This window comes from Mesocricetus auratus, unplaced genomic scaffold (genome assembly GCF_017639785.1).
Source record: "Mesocricetus auratus isolate SY011 unplaced genomic scaffold, BCM_Maur_2.0 Super-Scaffold_4256, whole genome shotgun sequence".
Taxonomy (NCBI): Eukaryota; Metazoa; Chordata; class Mammalia; order Rodentia; family Cricetidae; genus Mesocricetus; species Mesocricetus auratus.
Window position 1 is genome coordinate 78,460,321 of NW_024429182.1, and position 18,518 is coordinate 78,478,838.

The 18,518-nt window shown below is 42.6% G+C and overlaps 2 protein-coding genes and 1 non-coding gene across 3 annotated transcripts in view; 2 read left to right on the top strand and 1 right to left on the bottom strand.

Annotated features, from left to right (window-relative positions):
* Mosmo (modulator of smoothened) overlaps positions 1-16,428 on the bottom strand; it is a 68,307-nt gene extending 51,879 nt beyond the window's left edge. Inside the window, exon 1 of the mRNA XM_005064476.4 lies at positions 16,294-16,428. Within this exon, the coding sequence (XP_005064533.1) occupies positions 16,294-16,399 (106 nt within the window). The 5' untranslated portion in view covers positions 16,400-16,428. The remainder of the gene's footprint in view (positions 1-16,293) is intronic.
* On the top strand, positions 84-585 carry LOC101833634 (40S ribosomal protein S24-like). The gene has a single exon (XM_040755341.1). It carries the CDS (start codon positions 109-111, stop codon positions 508-510), a length of 402 nt encoding a protein of 133 aa, XP_040611275.1. The 5' UTR covers positions 84-108; the 3' UTR covers positions 511-585.
* On the top strand, positions 4,500-4,604 carry LOC121135663. The gene has a single exon (XR_005872766.1). It is a non-coding gene; the product is annotated as a small nucleolar RNA U13 (small nucleolar RNA).
* Positions 16,429-18,518: the final 2,090 nt, after the last annotated feature.

An 18,518-nucleotide genomic window follows, 5' to 3' on the forward strand; every position in this document is an offset into this window, starting at 1 on the left:
AAAAAAACCGAAGCCAAACTAACCAACCAACCAACCAACCAACCAACCAAAAAAAATGTTCTTTAAGAGTTAGGCCCTCTCTTTTGCAGCTCGGGCACCGTACCCATCATGAATGACACAGTAACCATCCGGACCAGGAAGTTCATGACAAACCGTCTGCTTCAGAGGAAACAGATGGTCACTGATGTCCTTCACCCTGGGAAGGCAACAGTACCAAAGACAGAAATTCGGGAAAAGCTAGCCAAAATGTACAAAACCACGCCAGATGTCATCTTTGTGTTCGGATTTAGAACCCACTTTGGTGGTGGCCAAACGACTGGCTTCGGCATGATCTATGATTCTCTAGATTATGCAAAGAAGAATGAGCCCAAACACAGACTTGTAAGACATGGCCTTTATGAGAAGAAAAAGATGTCCCGAAAACAACGAAAGGAATGCAAGAACAGAATGAAGAAAGTCAGGGGAACTGCAAAGGCCAACGTTGGTGCTGGCAAAAAGCCAAAGGAGTAGATCTGCGGTGACTTGATTTGCTGTGGTGTGCAGATTTCTGAGAGGACAAATAAACTAAACATTTATGTAAAAAAAGAGATAGCCCCTCCCAGCACTCGGGAGGCAGAGGCAAGCGGATCTCTGTGAGTTCGAGGCCAGCCTGGTCTACAGAGGGAGTTCCAGGACAGCCTCCAAAACAATACAGAGAAACCCTGTCTTGAAAAACCAAAAAAAAAAAAAAAAAAAAAAAAGTTAGTCCCATTAATTTTAGCGAACACAGATGCTTTTAGAGCTTTATATGTGTACATATTTTTTCTTTCTTTCTTTTTAACTTTTTTGAGACAGGGTTTCTCTGTATTGTTTTAGAGGCTGTCCTGGAACTCTGTAGACCAGGCTGGCCTCAAACTCACAGGGATCCACCTGCCTCCGCCTCCCGAGTGCTGGGATTAAAGGCGTGCACCACCAACACGCGGCTTGTGTGCATATTTTTAATCCTCAAACAGACGTCTGAGTTATGTTGCCCACAATCATATGTTAAGGAATGGCCCAAGTAGAATCTGAGCTCAAGCTTCACCTACGATATAGATATCAAATATGGGGGCCTTAAATTTTTTTGGTAACAGTAAAAGGTTTCTGAAAACCCAACGAACAAAAATCAAAGACAATGAAGCCAAGGTGTTTCCAGCCATGTTGACCTGTGCACTCACCCTTGTTTCTAAACCCACATGCATTCTTCACTGAATAACATCTTTCCATGCAAAGCAAAGAACACTGCTTGAGGACAGCTCAGGTTTGAGACTCCTCTATGCTGTGAACGGTGGTACTTTTATTGTCCACAGAGACATTTCTGAATATAATGGGAAACAAAGACTTTTAGTGATTTCCTGTTATCATTCTCCAACATTTATCAAATTAAGGTTTTTTTGGATTACACTGTGTCAAAATGCTTGATTTTAAAAACTGTTTGAGTTGTTGACTTAAGTTTCATTAACGAAAATTCATTAAATGGATTTTGGCTTGAGATTTGGACAGAACTGCCAACTACTCCTGAAATGGTCTTAAACCCTATTGCTATTTTGTGCTATGTATTATGTAAAATAGCATTCTTAGCACTGACAATCATCAAATCAAAATATTGATTAACTGAACAATGTTGATGATGCCTTACAGTAGCAAATATTCAGCCAAGACCGCATTCTTCATGTAAAATAAGCACATCCTTCTCATCAATGTGTAAATATGCTTTTGTCTTTGTTTTATGTATACTAAAGAGTTATTTTAAAAATAAATTTCTTAGGGAAGATAGCTCAATGGCTAACAGTAGGAGAACCTGAGTTTAGTTCGCAGCACCCTTATCTGGCAGCTCACAACTTCCTGTAACTCCAGCTCCAGGGGATCCCACACCCTCTCCTGGCCTCTGTGGGCACTGGACTCAATGTACACACAGACACACACATACACATAAATAAACAAATAAATAAACTTAGAAGCAGTGTGACTATAAGTGAACGTTTACTTTGCATACTTCTTCCCCATGCCTGCTCTGATGCTTCCTATTGTCTTCTTGTCAGGATCTAGAATCACAAACCTCTGGGCACGTCTATAAGGAGTTTTAGACTGGGTTAACTGACCTCAGAATTACATCCTAAGTGTGGGTGACACCATTCCAGGGGCAAAGGTCCCTGACTGAAGAGAGAAGGGGGGCTAAGAACCAGTTCATCTCTGCTTCCCACCTGCAGATGCGATGTGAATAGATGTTTCATGCTTATGATACTATGCCTTCCCTGCCATGATGGACTGAACCCTCAAACTAAGTCAAAACAAGCCTCTCCTTTCTTAAGCTGCTTTTGTCTATTTGTTAAGCAATGTGGAAAAGTCACAAATACACCTACAGATGTGGGGTCTTGGCACAATAGGATTATGAGTGTAAAATGTTTAAAGAGCCCTGCCTCTAGATGTAGCCATTTGAGTGTAAACATGAGTAATCTACCTCCTCCCCTCAAGTACAGGGTCTTACTTTGAATTCCTAGCTGGCCTGGACTGTGCAGACCAGGGTGACCTCTACCTTGTACTGCTCCTCCTTGCCTATGATCCCAAATATATTCTACTGTGCCTTTCCCTTGCATTCTTAGCTAACCACAGACATGGTCTTGGTATAAATGGGTGTCACAGAACATAAACCTTTTATGGTATAACTAAGAAATATGCATCCTTAGAAAAATCACTATATCACACTTTCCCATGATTAATAAAATTTTCAAAGATACTAGACATATATGTACTAAATCTCTTGTATGTGTATGCATGTATGAATTAGTTCAAATCAACTGCATTAGCCAATAAATTCAATCAACATTTATTAAAAAGTCCTCCTTCAAGTCTCATTGAAGTGACTGAAAGTTCAAACAGACAAGTTAGAATTCTATAGCAGCATGGGAAAAAAGACAAGGACTTATCAGAAAAACATACAGCTAACAAGTTTTCGGGATGTCTAAAAGAGAAGCAGGCTAACAGAAAGGGGGCTACTGTCCCTGTAGTCTGTATCAACATGGGCAAAAGTTGGTCATTTTTATTACAGAAGTGAATGGATTCTCCAAAAACACCCAGCAAAACCACCAGGTCAGAAAAACAGCAGCTGAGTTCAGGAGCAGGTGTGCATCAAGTCAGTGGGAACTGAGCACTGAGAATGGCCCTTTTCAACCAGGTAGAACTGCTTGAAGAGTCAGGCTGGGAACTTCCTGCAACTGGCTCTTAAGAAGGAAGTCAGAAACAATGAGAGATGAAGGATAAGCAACAGGCTATTTTGTTAACTCCCAACAAAAAGGGACAAAAGTACGCTTAACCACTTCCAGAGGCAAAAAGTAAATAAAAGAAATAACACATTGGGGAGAAAACTACAATGTACCTACTATCTCTGATAACTGGGAAGGTATTCACATCAAGATCTTAAAGCAAAAAAAAAAAAAAAAAAAAAAAAAAAAGAGCAGGGCGTTGGTGGTACACGCCTTTAATCCCAGCACTCGGGGGCAGAGGCAGGTGGATCTCTGTGAGTTCGAGGCCAGCCTGGTCTACAGAGTGAGTTCCAGGACAGGCTCCAAAGCAATACAGAGAAACCCTTTCTCAGAAAAAAAAAAAAGTTAAATCTTAAGTGTAAGTTGGTTCGTTTAAACCAGACATTGTACACTGACCACCAGTGTGATTGTAAATGGTTATAGGTGGATATGAGAAACAGTCCTCTCAACTTCCCAGTGTGACCTGACACACAAGGAGGGCTTGTCTTCTGATCCAACATCCATTAGTCTTTTCTAGAGTGGAATTCTAAAGAGAGCCCACTCTACTGGTCCATAAGAGTCATTACAGGAATAAGAACACACTGCTTTTGCAGAGGGCCCAAGTTCAGACCCAGCACCCATGTTGAGTGGTTTATAACCATCACTAACTCCATTTCCAAGGGGATCCAGTGCCTCTGGTCTTCATAAGAACTTGCACTCATGTGCACGCACACACACACACACACACACACACACACACAGTTTTTAAAAGTTCTTAAAAAAAGAATTTGCTAAAAAGATTTTAAAGTTATCCTTGGCTATAGTGAATCTAAGACCAAGCTGGGCTACATGATGACATCCTGTCTCTACAAACACACAAACAAAAAAATGTAAGGGAATGGTAGTTTAACTTAAAATAATAAAAAAAAGCTCAAACCAGGCATGGTAGTGCACACCTTTAATTCCAGCACTTGGAAGACAAAGGCAGGCATATCTCTGTGAGTTCAAGGATAGCCTGGTATATGTAGTAAGTTCCAGGACAGCTAGAGCTACATAGTGAGACCCTGTCTGGAAAACAAAAACCAAACCAAACAGATCCAAACCAAACCTAAACCTCAGTGAAATATACCTACCACAGGAAACTAATGTCTTAAGCTCTGAAATCAAACCAGTAGATTAAAGAATAAACTGAAGGCAAACAAGCCACTCTCCCCTATTCTTTTTAAAACGCCAGAAGTGATTGCTTTTTGGTTCTTAAGAGTGAACACTGGATACTCATGTCACTGCATGGCATGTGACTCTCACAAACCTGGTTAGGATGCTGGCACATTACCTGTCAAGAAGAAAAGGGGAGATTAAAACATTGTACTGTGCTTATTTACAGAAATAAAGAGCTACAGCATGATCTTAAGGGCTAGTTTAGGAATCTAACTAGTATTGACCAAGATAATCAATCAACCTATACATTAGCTTTCATCTTATATTGTTTTAAAGTTGGGAACAATACAGGGTAGCTATACCTTATATTTTTCAAATGAAGACCAACTGATGTATCTAAAAAAGTATGAGAGTATATGTATTAGTATTCAGGCATCTGTACTGGCCTGTCCTGGGAGGTCTAACCGGATACACCCTCAGCTGCAGCCACTAAGAGCACCACCTGGGCACCACATTCACTAGACTCCCTTTTAAAAGGGCTCTGCCCACCCCCCTCTTTGTCTTCCACCACTCTTGCCCCCAGGGACTGGTCTCTGCCCCCTTTTCTGCCCCTTCTATCTCCTCTTCCAATAAACCTCCTATGTGAGTCCTGTTGTACGATATGACTTCTCCTTGTGGAGTTTTTAAAATTACAACACTATGGATATATAACTACTGAATAACTTGATATATATGCATATATTACATATATGAAACAGTTCTCTCTCCTGAATTCTAGTCCCTTTCCCCTTGGGAATTCTTACTCTTCCTTTGTACTGAACACATCTAAAACAAACTCCTCACTCAGTCACAGCACTCTGCACATCCTACTTGACAACTTGGGTTCAAAACCTTTGTGTTAATCATGACATTTCCTTTTTTCCTACTACCTGCAAGCAAGCTCAGGCTGAACACTACCTAATATACAGAGAATGACACATATCCTTTTCTCAAGGATCTTTAAAAAAAATCTGTACTGTAATGGTTAGGTGTAGTGGCTCACATCTGAAATCCCAGCACTAGGCAAACTGAAGAAGGAGAATTATATTGAGTTCAAGTCCAGTTTGGGGCACATAAAAACTTACGGGTCTATTGGGCAAGACTTTGTCTTAAAAGAAACGAGAAACATCTATACTTAAAAAAAAAAAGAAGAAGAAACACACAAATAACCACGACACAGACATGGCACCATGAGAAATATGCAAGTTGGTAAGGTGAAATCACTTCGGCTTTATAAAGATGTCAGTTGAAGATGCTTGCCAGATGGGCAGGATGCAGATAAAATAGGGGCCAGAATGAACATAAGGACTTTGTAGCCTGGGGAAACATAAGCAAAATCTCCGAGATAAGAAGAAAGTTGTACTTAGGACACAGTAACTAAGTGGGGCGATAATACAGAGCTCTGTAAGGAGAAAATGGGACCTAGGATTGAAGGGAAAGTAGAGCCACACTCATAACTGCTAAGTGCTTTTTGTTTTACGGATGCAGACATACTCATGATTTCTGTCTAAGAATACATGGATTAATTAAAGGCCAGGATCGGCTCTGTGGGCAAGTCGTGTAACTCTTCCATATCTCTGCAGGGTGAATAACTATACTTACATAAGGATACTGTGAGGATTAAATTAGTTAACACAGATAAAGCCTGGAACTGTATCTGTCACAAAATGCTATGCTAAGTATTTACTATGATTATACGTGTAGCCTGAAAAGATAAATTTAGCAGCATTGTAAAGAAATAGACTGGAGTGGAAATTTCTTTGTTGTACCTCCTTTACTCATTCAGTTCCACCTCCAAGGACAAGCAGTGCAGAAAATCTCCTGATTATTTAAATACTCATTATTAAATGTATCACATTTATCAAAACAAACTTCCTTTTTGACCATCTGGTCTATTTTATCTTTAAGGTACAGGTACTTCAAGGATGAATATATTTTTTCATGTGCTTAATATAATCCTTCTGAATAGGAGCTGGAGAGATGGAACCTGTTGTTCGTTCAGTTCCCAGCACCAACAGGGTGGCTCACAACATTCCAACTCTAGTTCCAGTGTATCTGGAACCCTCTTCCGACCTCGGCAGGCACTAGCCATGCATGTGGTGTGCATAAAAAGATGCAAGCAAAACATTCATATGCATCAAATAATTAAATCAAAAAAAATTTCAGGGCTGGAGAGATGGCTCTGATTAAGAACAATGGTTGCTTTTTGAGAGGGCCTACGTTTGATTCTTGGTCCCTAGATGGCAGTTAGCAGCCAGATGTAACTCTAGCTCTGGGGGATCCAACACCCTGCTCGGGCCTCCATAAACAACAGACACACAGTAGATACACAAATATACAAGCAGGCAAAATACCCATACACATAGAATAACTGAGATATTTTTAAATATAAAAATCCTTCTATTTAGTACAAGTTCCTATTTAGAACAATATCTTTTGTTGTGAGAACGGAAATAAGTCCAGTGATTTAGGGAATACCCATGGGAACAGCAAGGAATATTCAAGGTGAGATACAGATTTGCTTTATCAAAATGATGGAAATTTATAAAGGAAATGGTCACATTTTGGATCATCTAAAAGGGGTCTGAGACTTGCCATTGCAAGTTAGTGAACTGATTAAGGTAGTGATCTGAACACGGTCTATTTTTAAGAGAACTTTTATCATCACAGGTGGAAGCAGACCCAATGAGGCTACAGGGTGAACAGCATGTTGCAAACAAAGAGCTAGTAACAAATTGCTCTGCCATTTTCTTATTTGAGTCATCCAACTGCACTTTTCTGTACTCCTGTTCGATCTCTGACTACAGGCTAGGGTCATCATTTGAACAGATCTATAATAAAAGTCAGCAGCTGCCTTCCTGCTCAGTATATACAGCAGCAAGTGTCAAAATGCCAAATGTGACATTTTATTTATAGCTGAGTCACATAAAAAAAAGTGCAGCACGTTTCTAATTAAAAATAAATCAATTAAAAGAGTAATTGAAAGAAATGTCTACCTCAAAACTGAACTGGAGTCATACACTAAAACTTTACAGAAGCAAATCACACATGCTGGTTGTTGCACACACACACACACACACACACACACACACACACACACACACACACACACACACACACAGACTCTTCTGTCAATTCTGAAGCAGCCAGGCTCAGAGGAACAGCATATTCTACTTGTTCAATGAAAAGCTCGCAAGTACTCAGTGTAACTTACTGTTACTAACAGAGCACATAGCAAGACGGACACAGGAACATTACTGAAAAGTGACTCCTAGCCAGGCACTTTTTTAGTAGACTATGGTCAAAACATGAAATTACCCCAACTTGTTGTTTCTGTAATTATTAAGCTTTTTCAGGGCTAGCTGCTGAGCAGGACAAGGAAATCCTAGGGAGTTCTTAAGAAACAAACAAACAAACAAACACCAGTAAGCACATGTTTGAAAGAAAACATTTTGATAACCAAAGTATCATGAGCAGGTAAAGCTATGAGTATGAAATGACACCTACATGCTGCCACTGTGCTGCCTGAGGTCCTGGGGAACAGAGGGGAGGGCATAAGGTATATGGAGGTTTATATATATATATTATATATACATATATAATATATATGTTATATATATGTCTCATGTAGGTTACTTAATCCAATAACTATTTCACAAACAAGAACATTTCATTATGTGCCCAAATGTCCCCTATAATGTTATATATGATGTCCACTGGTTAGTATGTGCAGTGAAGTGTGGGGAAAGCAAAATTCACATTTGTATAACAAAAGCTGTGGACAATCAAAGAAACTGTAAAAGAACTATCTCAGTCAGAGTGATGGCTAAACTGTAACCCAGCACCTGGGAGGTCATCCTAACCTTGGAATGCATAAGACCCTTTAAGAAGACAACAAAAAATGCTGCAATCTGTCTAAAAACAGTAACATGGCTAACAGTGACTATGTTTCTTTGTTCCAAACCTGTGCATCCTTCCTATGACGCTGGGCTGCCTCTCACTTAGAAAATTCTTTACTCTGTTCCAGATACACATAAACCCAAAGCACTCTTGGTTTGAGTACTTACATGTGTCCCATTAAATTTATACTGTCACTACACTTACTGCAGTCCTACCCAGGTTGGACCCGGCTGGGTTTCAAGAATGTTCAACTATAGACATACCACTCTGTCTTAAATCTCTTTTTGGAACGAGGCAGGGCATAAGTAAACAAATAAGACAGATAATACAAAAGAGAACCCCTCAAAAAGCTAGGTGTTTTGGTTTCTATAGTACTAACTATGACTACTATCCAGGTGTTTGCTGTGTATCAGACCATGTGCTGCATTTTTTTCTTAATAGTCATCTTTTGAGTCAGGTGGTGTCCCATGCTTTTAATCCAGTACTTAGGAGGCAGAAGCAAGTGGATCTCTGAGTTTGCAGCCAGCCTGGTCTATACAGCAAGTTCCAGGGCAGCAAGGGCTGTTACATAGAGAAACTGTCTTGAAAAACAAAACAAAACAAAACAAAAATCATCTTTTGACCTAAGTATATCACCTCTACTTTACAGCTGAGGAATATTGCATGCCTCAAATCATGGAACTAATAAAGAGACACTAAGAATCAAAACCTAAATCTGTCTCCAAATCTTCCTGAGCCATCTCACTACATGGTAGCTCTAAAACCCTAATTTATCAGGCAATGAGTCAAACAATGACACCAGTTTGGCCACTCTATGCTAAACAGTGGAGGACTGATGTTTGTGACTATTAAGAGGGACCATGTCAGGCACCATCAACCTAATGAAAACACTGCCAGCTATCACTTGGTAATTTCCTTTCCTGAATATCTTCTTTTAATGATTTCTAGTTGTTTCTGCTTTCTGTCCATACTCTAGTACCATTTCTTTTTCTTTTTTCTTTTTTTTTTTTTTTCTTTTTTTGGATTTTCGAGACAGGGTTTCTCTGTATTGTTTTGGAGGCTGTCTTGGAACTTGCTCTGTAGACTAGGCTGGCCTTGAACTCACAGAAATCCACCCGCTTCTGCCCCCGAGTGCTGGGATTAAAGGCGTGTGCCACCAACGCCTGGCTTCTAGTACCATTTCTTGCTACAAAACTTTTGGCCTATTACACTGACTCTCTAGTTACAGCTCTACTGGTACTGATAAAAAAGGAACTCTGGAAGACCATAAAGGGAAATCAGTGCTGTTTACACTGTGAAATTTCAGTATCAAATGATTTTAAGTATTGAGCATATCCTGTGAATATTATAAAAGACCTGTCTTTGAATTTTATCCAGAGTTATTATTACTCAATATGTGTAAATTCTGATAAGTAACTTAAAAAAAGATTATGTTTTACTTATGCATATATCAGTGTGGGGGTATGTACACATAAGTACAGATGCCTGTGGGGCCCTGAAGTTAGAGTCACAAGTAGTTGTGAGTCCCCTGATATAGATGCTGGGAACTGAACTTGGGACTTGCACAAAAACAGCAAGGATTCATCTTCCCAGCTCCATAATTTTACTTTTAAAAAGAACACTGGTGGCCTACTTTATCATTACAGAGTTTTCTTCTATCAACTGATGAATGGGTAAATAAAAAGTAGTTTATTGCTATAATGGAATATTACTCACTAACAAAAAGTATTTTAAAAATCCAATACGGGGGTTGGAGAGATGGCTCAGAGGTTAAGAGCACTGACTGCTCTTCCAGAGGTATTGAGTTCAATTCCCAGCAACCACATGGTGGCTGACAACCATCTACAATTCAATCTGGTGTAAATAAATCTTTAAAAAAAAAAAAGAAGTCCAATACGGATGAACTTTGAAAATATAAAAGAAAATGCCAATCACAAAATTCCACTTATCTAAAAGACACAGAACCTGCAACTCTCTAGGCAGAAAGATTAGTGGCTCCTTAGGTTCAGGGTGATGACTTAGAGAGGTGAGCTTGCTTTTTGGAATAATGAAAACACTCTAAAATAGATGTGTTTATACTGAAGACTTATGAAGTAGTATGGGTACTCTTCAAAGTAGAGAACACATCTGTGGCTTCTGCTCTTTTAGCGATCAGACCTTGTCTCTTTTGACTAGTCCCAATGGGACTGACAGGACAAGTTCTGAGTAGGCTGGCTTCAGCTACGCTGTCACGGGGCTGCTTCATGCCACGTGCCTGTGAACACTGGAGTTACTGCAGCTCAGAGGAAAGGCTCTGCTGTTATTACTCAGGAATAACTTCCCCGTACTTACTAAGTGAGTCTGCTTAGGTAGATGTGTTTTCATGTTTTAAACCAGTGAATAGGCCAGGACCTACACGTGGATGTTGCACCAGTCTCAGGGAACTGTCTATGTCACAGTCGCCTAGGTGAGACTTAACTGCTTCCTTTGGAGAAGATGGTAGGAACCAGAAGGGAAATGATGGCTCTTTTCCCAAGTCTTTCCATTCCCCAAGTATCTCCCAGTCTCTAGACTTAAGAAAAAAGGAAACATCCTCATGAAATGTTGGGACATCTGTGAGTTTCTATCATGAAAGACAGGAGCAGCAGGGAGGACAGGGAGAAGGGACTGAGTGATTTATCTGTTGGTGTAAGAGACAAACCAGGCATATGTAGCCCCAGACTTTAACCTGTGAAAACACCTCCGTTCTTTCCCTCCGGAGGTCCTGTAGGCACAGGTTTCCACTTCAGCTTAGGACTGGAGAGTTAAGTCTACATTTTGGGATCCAGTAGTAGGAAAGCTCTGGTCCCAAACAAGCCACTCTTCAATTCTTTATAAGTACTAACATCACATTTTAGCTCCTAATTACTTTTCCCTCAATGAATTTAAATAGGAACAAGGGATAAGCTGGTGGCCATATTGGCAAGATGCAGAGGCAGGACAGTAGGCTGATCTGACTGAACTACACTGTGAATGTGATAATCTTATCAACTTGACCAGCTCTAGAAACAGCTAAGGGACACATCTTTGGTCTGGTCTGTGAAGGTATTTCCAGAAAGGATAGACCCTCCTCAGAGAAGGTAATACCTAGAGGACAGTCTCCATCTAGACAGGTCAGAGGAAAACAGTGTTGCTTGCCTGCCTCTCTTCTTGCCACTGTCTATCCTGTTGTTGCTGCTGCCATGGGAATCCAGCCTTGGGCCTTGTAAATCTTTAGAGCCAGTCTGGGCTGCTGAGGCTTCTAGTCCTGGACAGAGCAGCTTCTCAGCCTCTCCATCATGTAAATGGCCACTGATAAACACACAGTCCTGTCTGCTGAAGTCACTCTAGGACATTCTCTTATAATATATACATATATATATTAAAAACACACACACACACACACACACACACACACACACACACACACACACACACAGAGTTTTGGTTCTGTCCTTTTAGAGAACATTCACTCATACAATGAGCTCAGGGCCAGCCTGAAATGGATCCTGTCTCTAAAACCAGAAAGCGTAGCAGGGATGAGGCTGTCAATGTCTGAGGCGCCCCTCTCACCTGCGCATTCAAACACCAACATCCATCTGAACAGAAAGAAGAATGGAAAGGCCTTCAGGAGCAAATGCAGTAGCCTTTCCTTACACGCCCAATCTAGACTCTGGTTGGATGTAGGGAAGAAGCTCCAGCAGCCTTCACAGAGCACAGGGTTTAGGGAGGTCACAGAAACGCTTGCTGTAGAGGGATGATACCTCCACACAGGAATCTAGAGACCTAAGAAAGCTTAACTGCTGATCATGTACAATTTTAGAGCATTTCTTTTCTTTTTATTGCCACAACAAAGTTTGTTCCTTTAGGGACAAAAGGAAAGAGTGACAGTGAGGTTAAGAAGTGTCTATGAAGCTCAAATCCAACATTTGGAGACTGAAACTCAAATCTGCCCTTGTAATCTGGCAAAAATTTGAATCCCCAAAGAATTTAATTTAAACCTCATTTAAGACAAATAAAAACTGAAGGTAACATTTGAAGGAGCAGATTCCTTCCCAGTACTCAAACTTGGCCTTCTGCATACCAGACAAGTGTACTACACTACCACAACCCCAGCAAAGTTTTCTTAAAAATAACCCTGGCCATGGAGACACTCACATGTCACATACAACACTGAAAAACGGGAAATGTGGAAATGACAATCAGCCAAATGCACATAGTTGAAGTCTCTAGACTTCAGATACCATACACTACATAAGCAATATCGTTGTTACTGCTGAGTCCGCTAGCCAGTGGGAATCTGCCCTCCACAGACAGAGTATGTAACTGTGTCATTGTATCTACCCAGCACTAAACATTCCTGGTTGTATTAATGGACACTGCTAAGGGTCCTTCTTGAAGTGCTTTCCCCAGGCATTTTCCTTTGCAAACACTGTTTCATTATATCTGCCGAAGCGGTAGCTATCAGAACAAATGCTGGAAAGGTTCCCACAGCTAAGTAAAAATACACAGAATGTACCCTTTCTGTATTGGACCAGCACAACAAAAACAAACTTAAAACTCTGCCACTCCAAAGTGTGGTCCCAATCATCTGGTAACCCAGCTTCTCAGCGGGGGGGTTTGTGTGTGACACAGACACTAAGGGCACCAAGGTTAGAGTATGGGGATGGGAAATGGAGCGAGAGGCTCAATGCAGACTGACAGAGAAAGCACAAAGCAAGAGGGGAGACACCTAACTCTAAGCTCAGGTCTGTTACCCTTGATGTTTACATATTTCCAATAACATCTAGTGAAGTCATTTCCCACAGCAAAAGTTTAAGGCTTACTGAAAAACAGCAACACAAATGTTGGGCATCATTTTTGTTTATTTGTTTGTTTTTGATTTTTCAAGACAGGGTTTCTCTGTGTAGCCCTTACTGTCATAGAACTCCCTGTGTAGATCAGGCTGGCCTTGAACTCACAGAGATCTGCCTGCCTTTGCCTCCTAAGTGCTGGGATTAGAGTGCACCACCATCACCAGTCCACGTACCATTTTTAATCCTTCATGTGAATTAATGCATTTACCATCACTAGAAGCCAAGGAGGTAGCTACTGTCTTTGTTTCACAGGGGAGGAAACAGACATGGAGAGGCTACAGGACTGGAGCCAATGCCACAATGCCAGCAAACGGTGGTACTTGGATCTGAACCCTGAGCTTTCCTTAGTTCACTACATGGTCTTCAGACTACATTGTGCAGATCATTTTAGTTCTAAGAGGTCTGCTGCAGATGTATTTTTAAAAAAATCATTTAAAAATTTGCAGTAAGATGGCTGGAGAGATGGCTCAGAGGTTAAGAGCACTGGCTGCTCTTCTAAAGGACCCTGATCTGATTTCCAGCATCTACAGCTCTTCGGTCTCAGGGCATCTGACCACCTCTTCTGGCTTCATCCAATACCAGGCATACACACATACATGTAGGCAAAATACCCATAGACATAAAGTAAAATAAACTTTGAAAAATATTGTAACAAAACACCACAATCAAAATCAATACAGGCTGAATATAGTACATTGAAGGGAAATTGCTAATTTTTGCTACCAAGTGAAGTCACTCTTGTGGAGACCTTGGGGTGAGGCCAGTCCTGACACCCCACATCCTAGTTGTACTTCTTGTAACTGTTTTGATTTGAAAAGATGTAACTATTGTTTTTTTTATTTTTTTAATTTAATGTTTTGGTTTTGCTTTTAAACCTAAGACAACATCTGTTTGCCCAGGTAACACTGCACACCAAGCATCCAGATGAATGTTCAGTTCAGGAGTACCTTGCCAGAGAGCACGCACTCACCAGAGGAGGACTTCAGTCCTCTCCCTCTCACCCTCCCCAGATGCCCACTGAACCCAGGGTCTCACCCACACAAGGCAGGCGCTTAACAATAATCTGCAATCCCACCTTTAACTTTAACTTTTAGGGGATCTATGTCTTTGACTCGCTTAGGGTAAGAACTAAGAGAATTCTGAAAACGATATTTATCTGAAGGATACCCTGAGGCAGAGAGGGAAACTGCCAGGTGGACAAGCCCATCTCTAAAGCGCTCTCACTTCATTTCAGCACTGGGTCTTACGCCCACCTCGTCCTGCCACTGCACTCTGCTATAGCACCCCTTCTCTCTGGCCTTCAACTTCATTGTGTCCACAAACCATTAGGTTTTTCCTCTTTACCGTGAGTTTTCATTACATAGCTACTTGGCCAATACCCTCCACACCTTAGCTGCTTTGTCTTTCTTCTTTCTTTCCTTTCTTTTTTTCCAGGTATATGAAGACCTCTATTAGGATTCATATTAGTAGTTTTGATGCTTTCTTATTTCCAAGGGCATTTAGAAAATTCACTACCTCAGTTACATGGGTCTCAAAGCAGCTGGCCTGAGGTCAGTGGGGCAGGAAGGCGGTCATACTGCATGTACACTCACAACCACTGACATCCACAAAGGTTTTGCTGCCTGACCATCTGGCATGCTCTCTGCAGCGATTTCCTTTTTTCAAGCATTGTTTTACTTTCTTCAAACTTTGGACTGCCGTCCCTCCCACGTCTTTGCCAACTCCAGCTGATCTGAAGGTGCTGTGTTCGTTCCACTCTTGCTTTCTTTTGGATGTGAGTGGCCTCTGCAACATCACCTCAGGAATGCTGCACCACTGCTGCTCTCTTCTCTTATATAATGTACAGTAATAGTTCCCTTCCCCAGTCTATCTTGCTCCTGGACATTTCACCCACCGCCTACCAGGGATTCCACCTACAAATCTTTTTTCAACAAGGATCTCTCTACTCAACAGTGTGATCCCTTTGCTCCTAAATATGTAAAGCCCCAAAGAAAGTCTCACAAAGGAGTCATTCCAGATACAATTAGAGTAAAAACAACAGTGGTAATGGACTGAATGTCACACACATAGCTGAATAAATTGTCTGGAGTCATCGACACTTTTAGAAACAGCCCACAGGTATTTCCAAATTCCACATGATTCCAAAACACCCTTTATACCCGTTACAATGGAGAGCTCTGCTAAAACTCTACAGCCAAGAGAAGCATAATTCTTTAGTGTTACTTTAACACCCAGTGAATCCGACAGCATGATCTTGCGCTACTAGGTCTAGAGAGGAGAGGAGAGGGAGGAGGAAGCAACAAATGTCCCAGCTACAGCCCTTTTTTTTAGGAGCTAAAAATATTGCTGGATAAACCGAGATCCCTAAGTGACACTTAAGAAGTTTGACAGTACAGCCATACATTTTATAACAAATCGTTTGAAGGAGCTCTGACATTCCCACTCCTTGATCCCTTCATCTGTACTGAACAAGCGGTTCAAAAACAGGACGGGTCCTTAATTCTGAGCAGCTCTCCTGACAAACGGTTACATTAACTAAAGGGTTGGTTGGTCTCGCAGGTCTGGGTGAGAGAGAGAGCAAGAGGGAGTAGGAAAGAGGGCTGGAGTAGAGAACCCTGCCAAGGCATTCACCTGGGATACCCTTCGGAAAGATGCCCGCCCCTTTCGTGAGAGCACCCCCACACACAAACCCGCCTCCTGCTCCAGGGTTCCAGCAGGCAGTGCCGCTGGGGCTGCCTGCGACTCTAACGTGTTATTTAATTTTCTAACTACTATTAAGGTATCTCCAGCGTGTGTGTGTGCGTGCGTGTGTGTCTGTGTGTGTCTGTGTGTGTCTGTGCGTGCGCGCGCGTGTGCGCGAGATGCGCTGGAATGAAAGATGCTCCATAAAATGAAGTTTATTATTAGTATTATTATAGCTCCCGGGCCTAAAATAAAGCAAAGATTATAACCACATACACTTGAAAGGGGGGAGCCACAGCTAAGCAGCCTCCACCCGCCCCCACCCCGGCGCCGACCTTTAACCCTCGGGACCGCCGACCCCCGGGGGACGGCCGCCCTCCCGGCCCGCGCAAGCCACTCACCCGCCGACTCCCCGGTGTTGATCCAGTCCGGGTTGGCGATGCTGGCGATGGCGAAGATATCGGCGGCCAGAAAGAGACATCCTGAGATGATGGTCAGTTTATCCATCGCCCCGCCCCGCTCCCCCCACCCCCCCACCGCAGGGCAGGCCGCGGCTTCACGCCTCGCGCCCCATGGGCCGCCGGGCCCCGGGGTCCCCGCGCCGCCGCCCTCGGCCCTCGGCCCGCGCCGCGCGCTCGCGCCCTCCGCGCCGGGACCCGCAGCCGCCGCCCGCCCCGGAACTGCTTGGCCCGCCCGCCCCTCACCCGGAAGCGAAACCGCGCGCCGGCCGGCGGCTCCCAGGACTGCTCTGCCGAGTCTTCCTGAGGGGGCGTCGGCTCAGCCCGGCGCTGTGGGCTGCTGCGGGCTCCATGGTGGTTTGAGACAGAGGCCACTGGGATCTTAAAGATTTGTCGTGTGAGGTTCAGGTGCAGACTGTTTCAGAGACAGGAGACAGCCACTGGGGAGAGAGAAAGCGGAAAGGTTGTCATGCTCAGGGACCTGCCAAATGGCCCGGGTGACTAAAGAGGGGTAGGAGAAAAAGGTCGGCAGAGGCCAGAGCGGGGATTCGGGTGGGCACGCGCCTGCGGATCCCAGCACTGGGGAAGAGGAAACTGGAGGGCCATCAGTTGCACGGCAACCTGGGCTAAACAGTGAGATCCTGTCTATAGATTCACTAACGAACCAAGTGTGTGTTTGGATTTGATTTTGTTCCAGACGCAACGGGAAAGTATGGGAGGGTTTTCGACAAGGAGAGTGACGTGACCTTATTTGGTTTGTGAAGATCTATCGGGTAAATAGTTTATAGTCGGGGAAGGTCAGCGAATGTAGGGACAGCAGAAGTGGCCAGGTAGTCTATAAAACAAAATTGTGGCTTTTAGGTAGAGTCGTCAGGATAGAGAAAAATGAGCGGCAGATGTGCGTGTTTTGCAGAGAGAAAGACTTGCTGATAACGGAAGGAGACGAAGAACCTGAAGTGCTTGTTAGTTTTCGACACCCAGTTGTTTAGTGATGCTATTTACAGAGTGAGGTATGAAGAGAGCTTTACATTGGGTGCATAAACAGGAAACAATAATATAAACTGTTACAATAACAAAGGATTTGTCTATGATTTTGCTATCCCCTGGAGGTTTCCACCATGGCTCAATAACCCTGACTTCAGATTCATCTCTTTCTCAGCAGCCCAAAGAACAAATGGAGATGATTTTTCTCCTATGTACCACCTAATCTATCTCTAGAAAGACCTAGAAGAGTGACATCTGTTCCTATTTTTGGAATGCCTGCATGTCCACAAAACTCAGCAGGTTTCAAATTCCACCAAACCCAGCATCCTTGCAGAAATGAGCAGCGATATTAGTGCACCATGCAGATTAAGGAGAAAGGATTTGATTGCTGGTATAAGACTTCTCAGCCCAAACATTGGTCTCTTGGGGGCAAGTATTCTTTTAATTACACAATCTATTTTTTCCTCCGCCATCGATATTGGTACGAGGTGGGGACCAGATAGATTGCATGTCTGTTTACTGCTGTAGCTCTTCACTTTTTCTCTTTTGAGCACTGGAGAAGTTTGAAGGAGTCCTAGGTTTGGCTTTTTATCAGTTGTGTTGATTGCCCAGAGTAAAAGACGCTATAATGGTGCAGGAGGGAATTCCTGACCAATATCCACTGCTATTCGTAACTGGCCAAGATGAAGTGTTGGAACAGTTTGCAGCTGTTATAACTCCAGCTCAGTGGAATGAGGCTGCCTTAATTCTGGTGTTTAAAAAAATACAAGTATAAACTCTTCCTTTTACCCTAACAGTATTTTCCAGATGGATGATCTGCATTCCATCCAAGATTCTAGACCTCAGATTAAAGTGTGTGTGTGTGTGTGTGTGTGTGTGTGTGTGTGAGAGAGAGAGAGAGAGAGAGAGAGAGAGAGAGAGAGAGAGGGAGAGAGAGAGAGAGAGAGAGAGAGAGAGAGAGACTGAGATTAAAACATCCTTTTTTCCCATCAGGATAGTGGTTGCATACATTGTAGATAACTGTGACTTACCTGATCTTTTCCTGACAACTAGGATGGGGGCATAGTTATAAGAAGCCAAATACACAGACCGTTCACACAGTTCCCCTATTTCCCATTTTAGTCCCACACTATATTCTTGTTTTTCCAATAACACTGATGACTCAGAGTTCCGTGTCTCTGAGG

What these genes read in the sequence shown, in the direction of transcription:
- LOC101833634 (XM_040755341.1), top strand. Translation starts at nt 109, where the DNA reads ATGAATGACACAGTAACCATCCGGACCAGGAAGTTCATGACAAACCGT.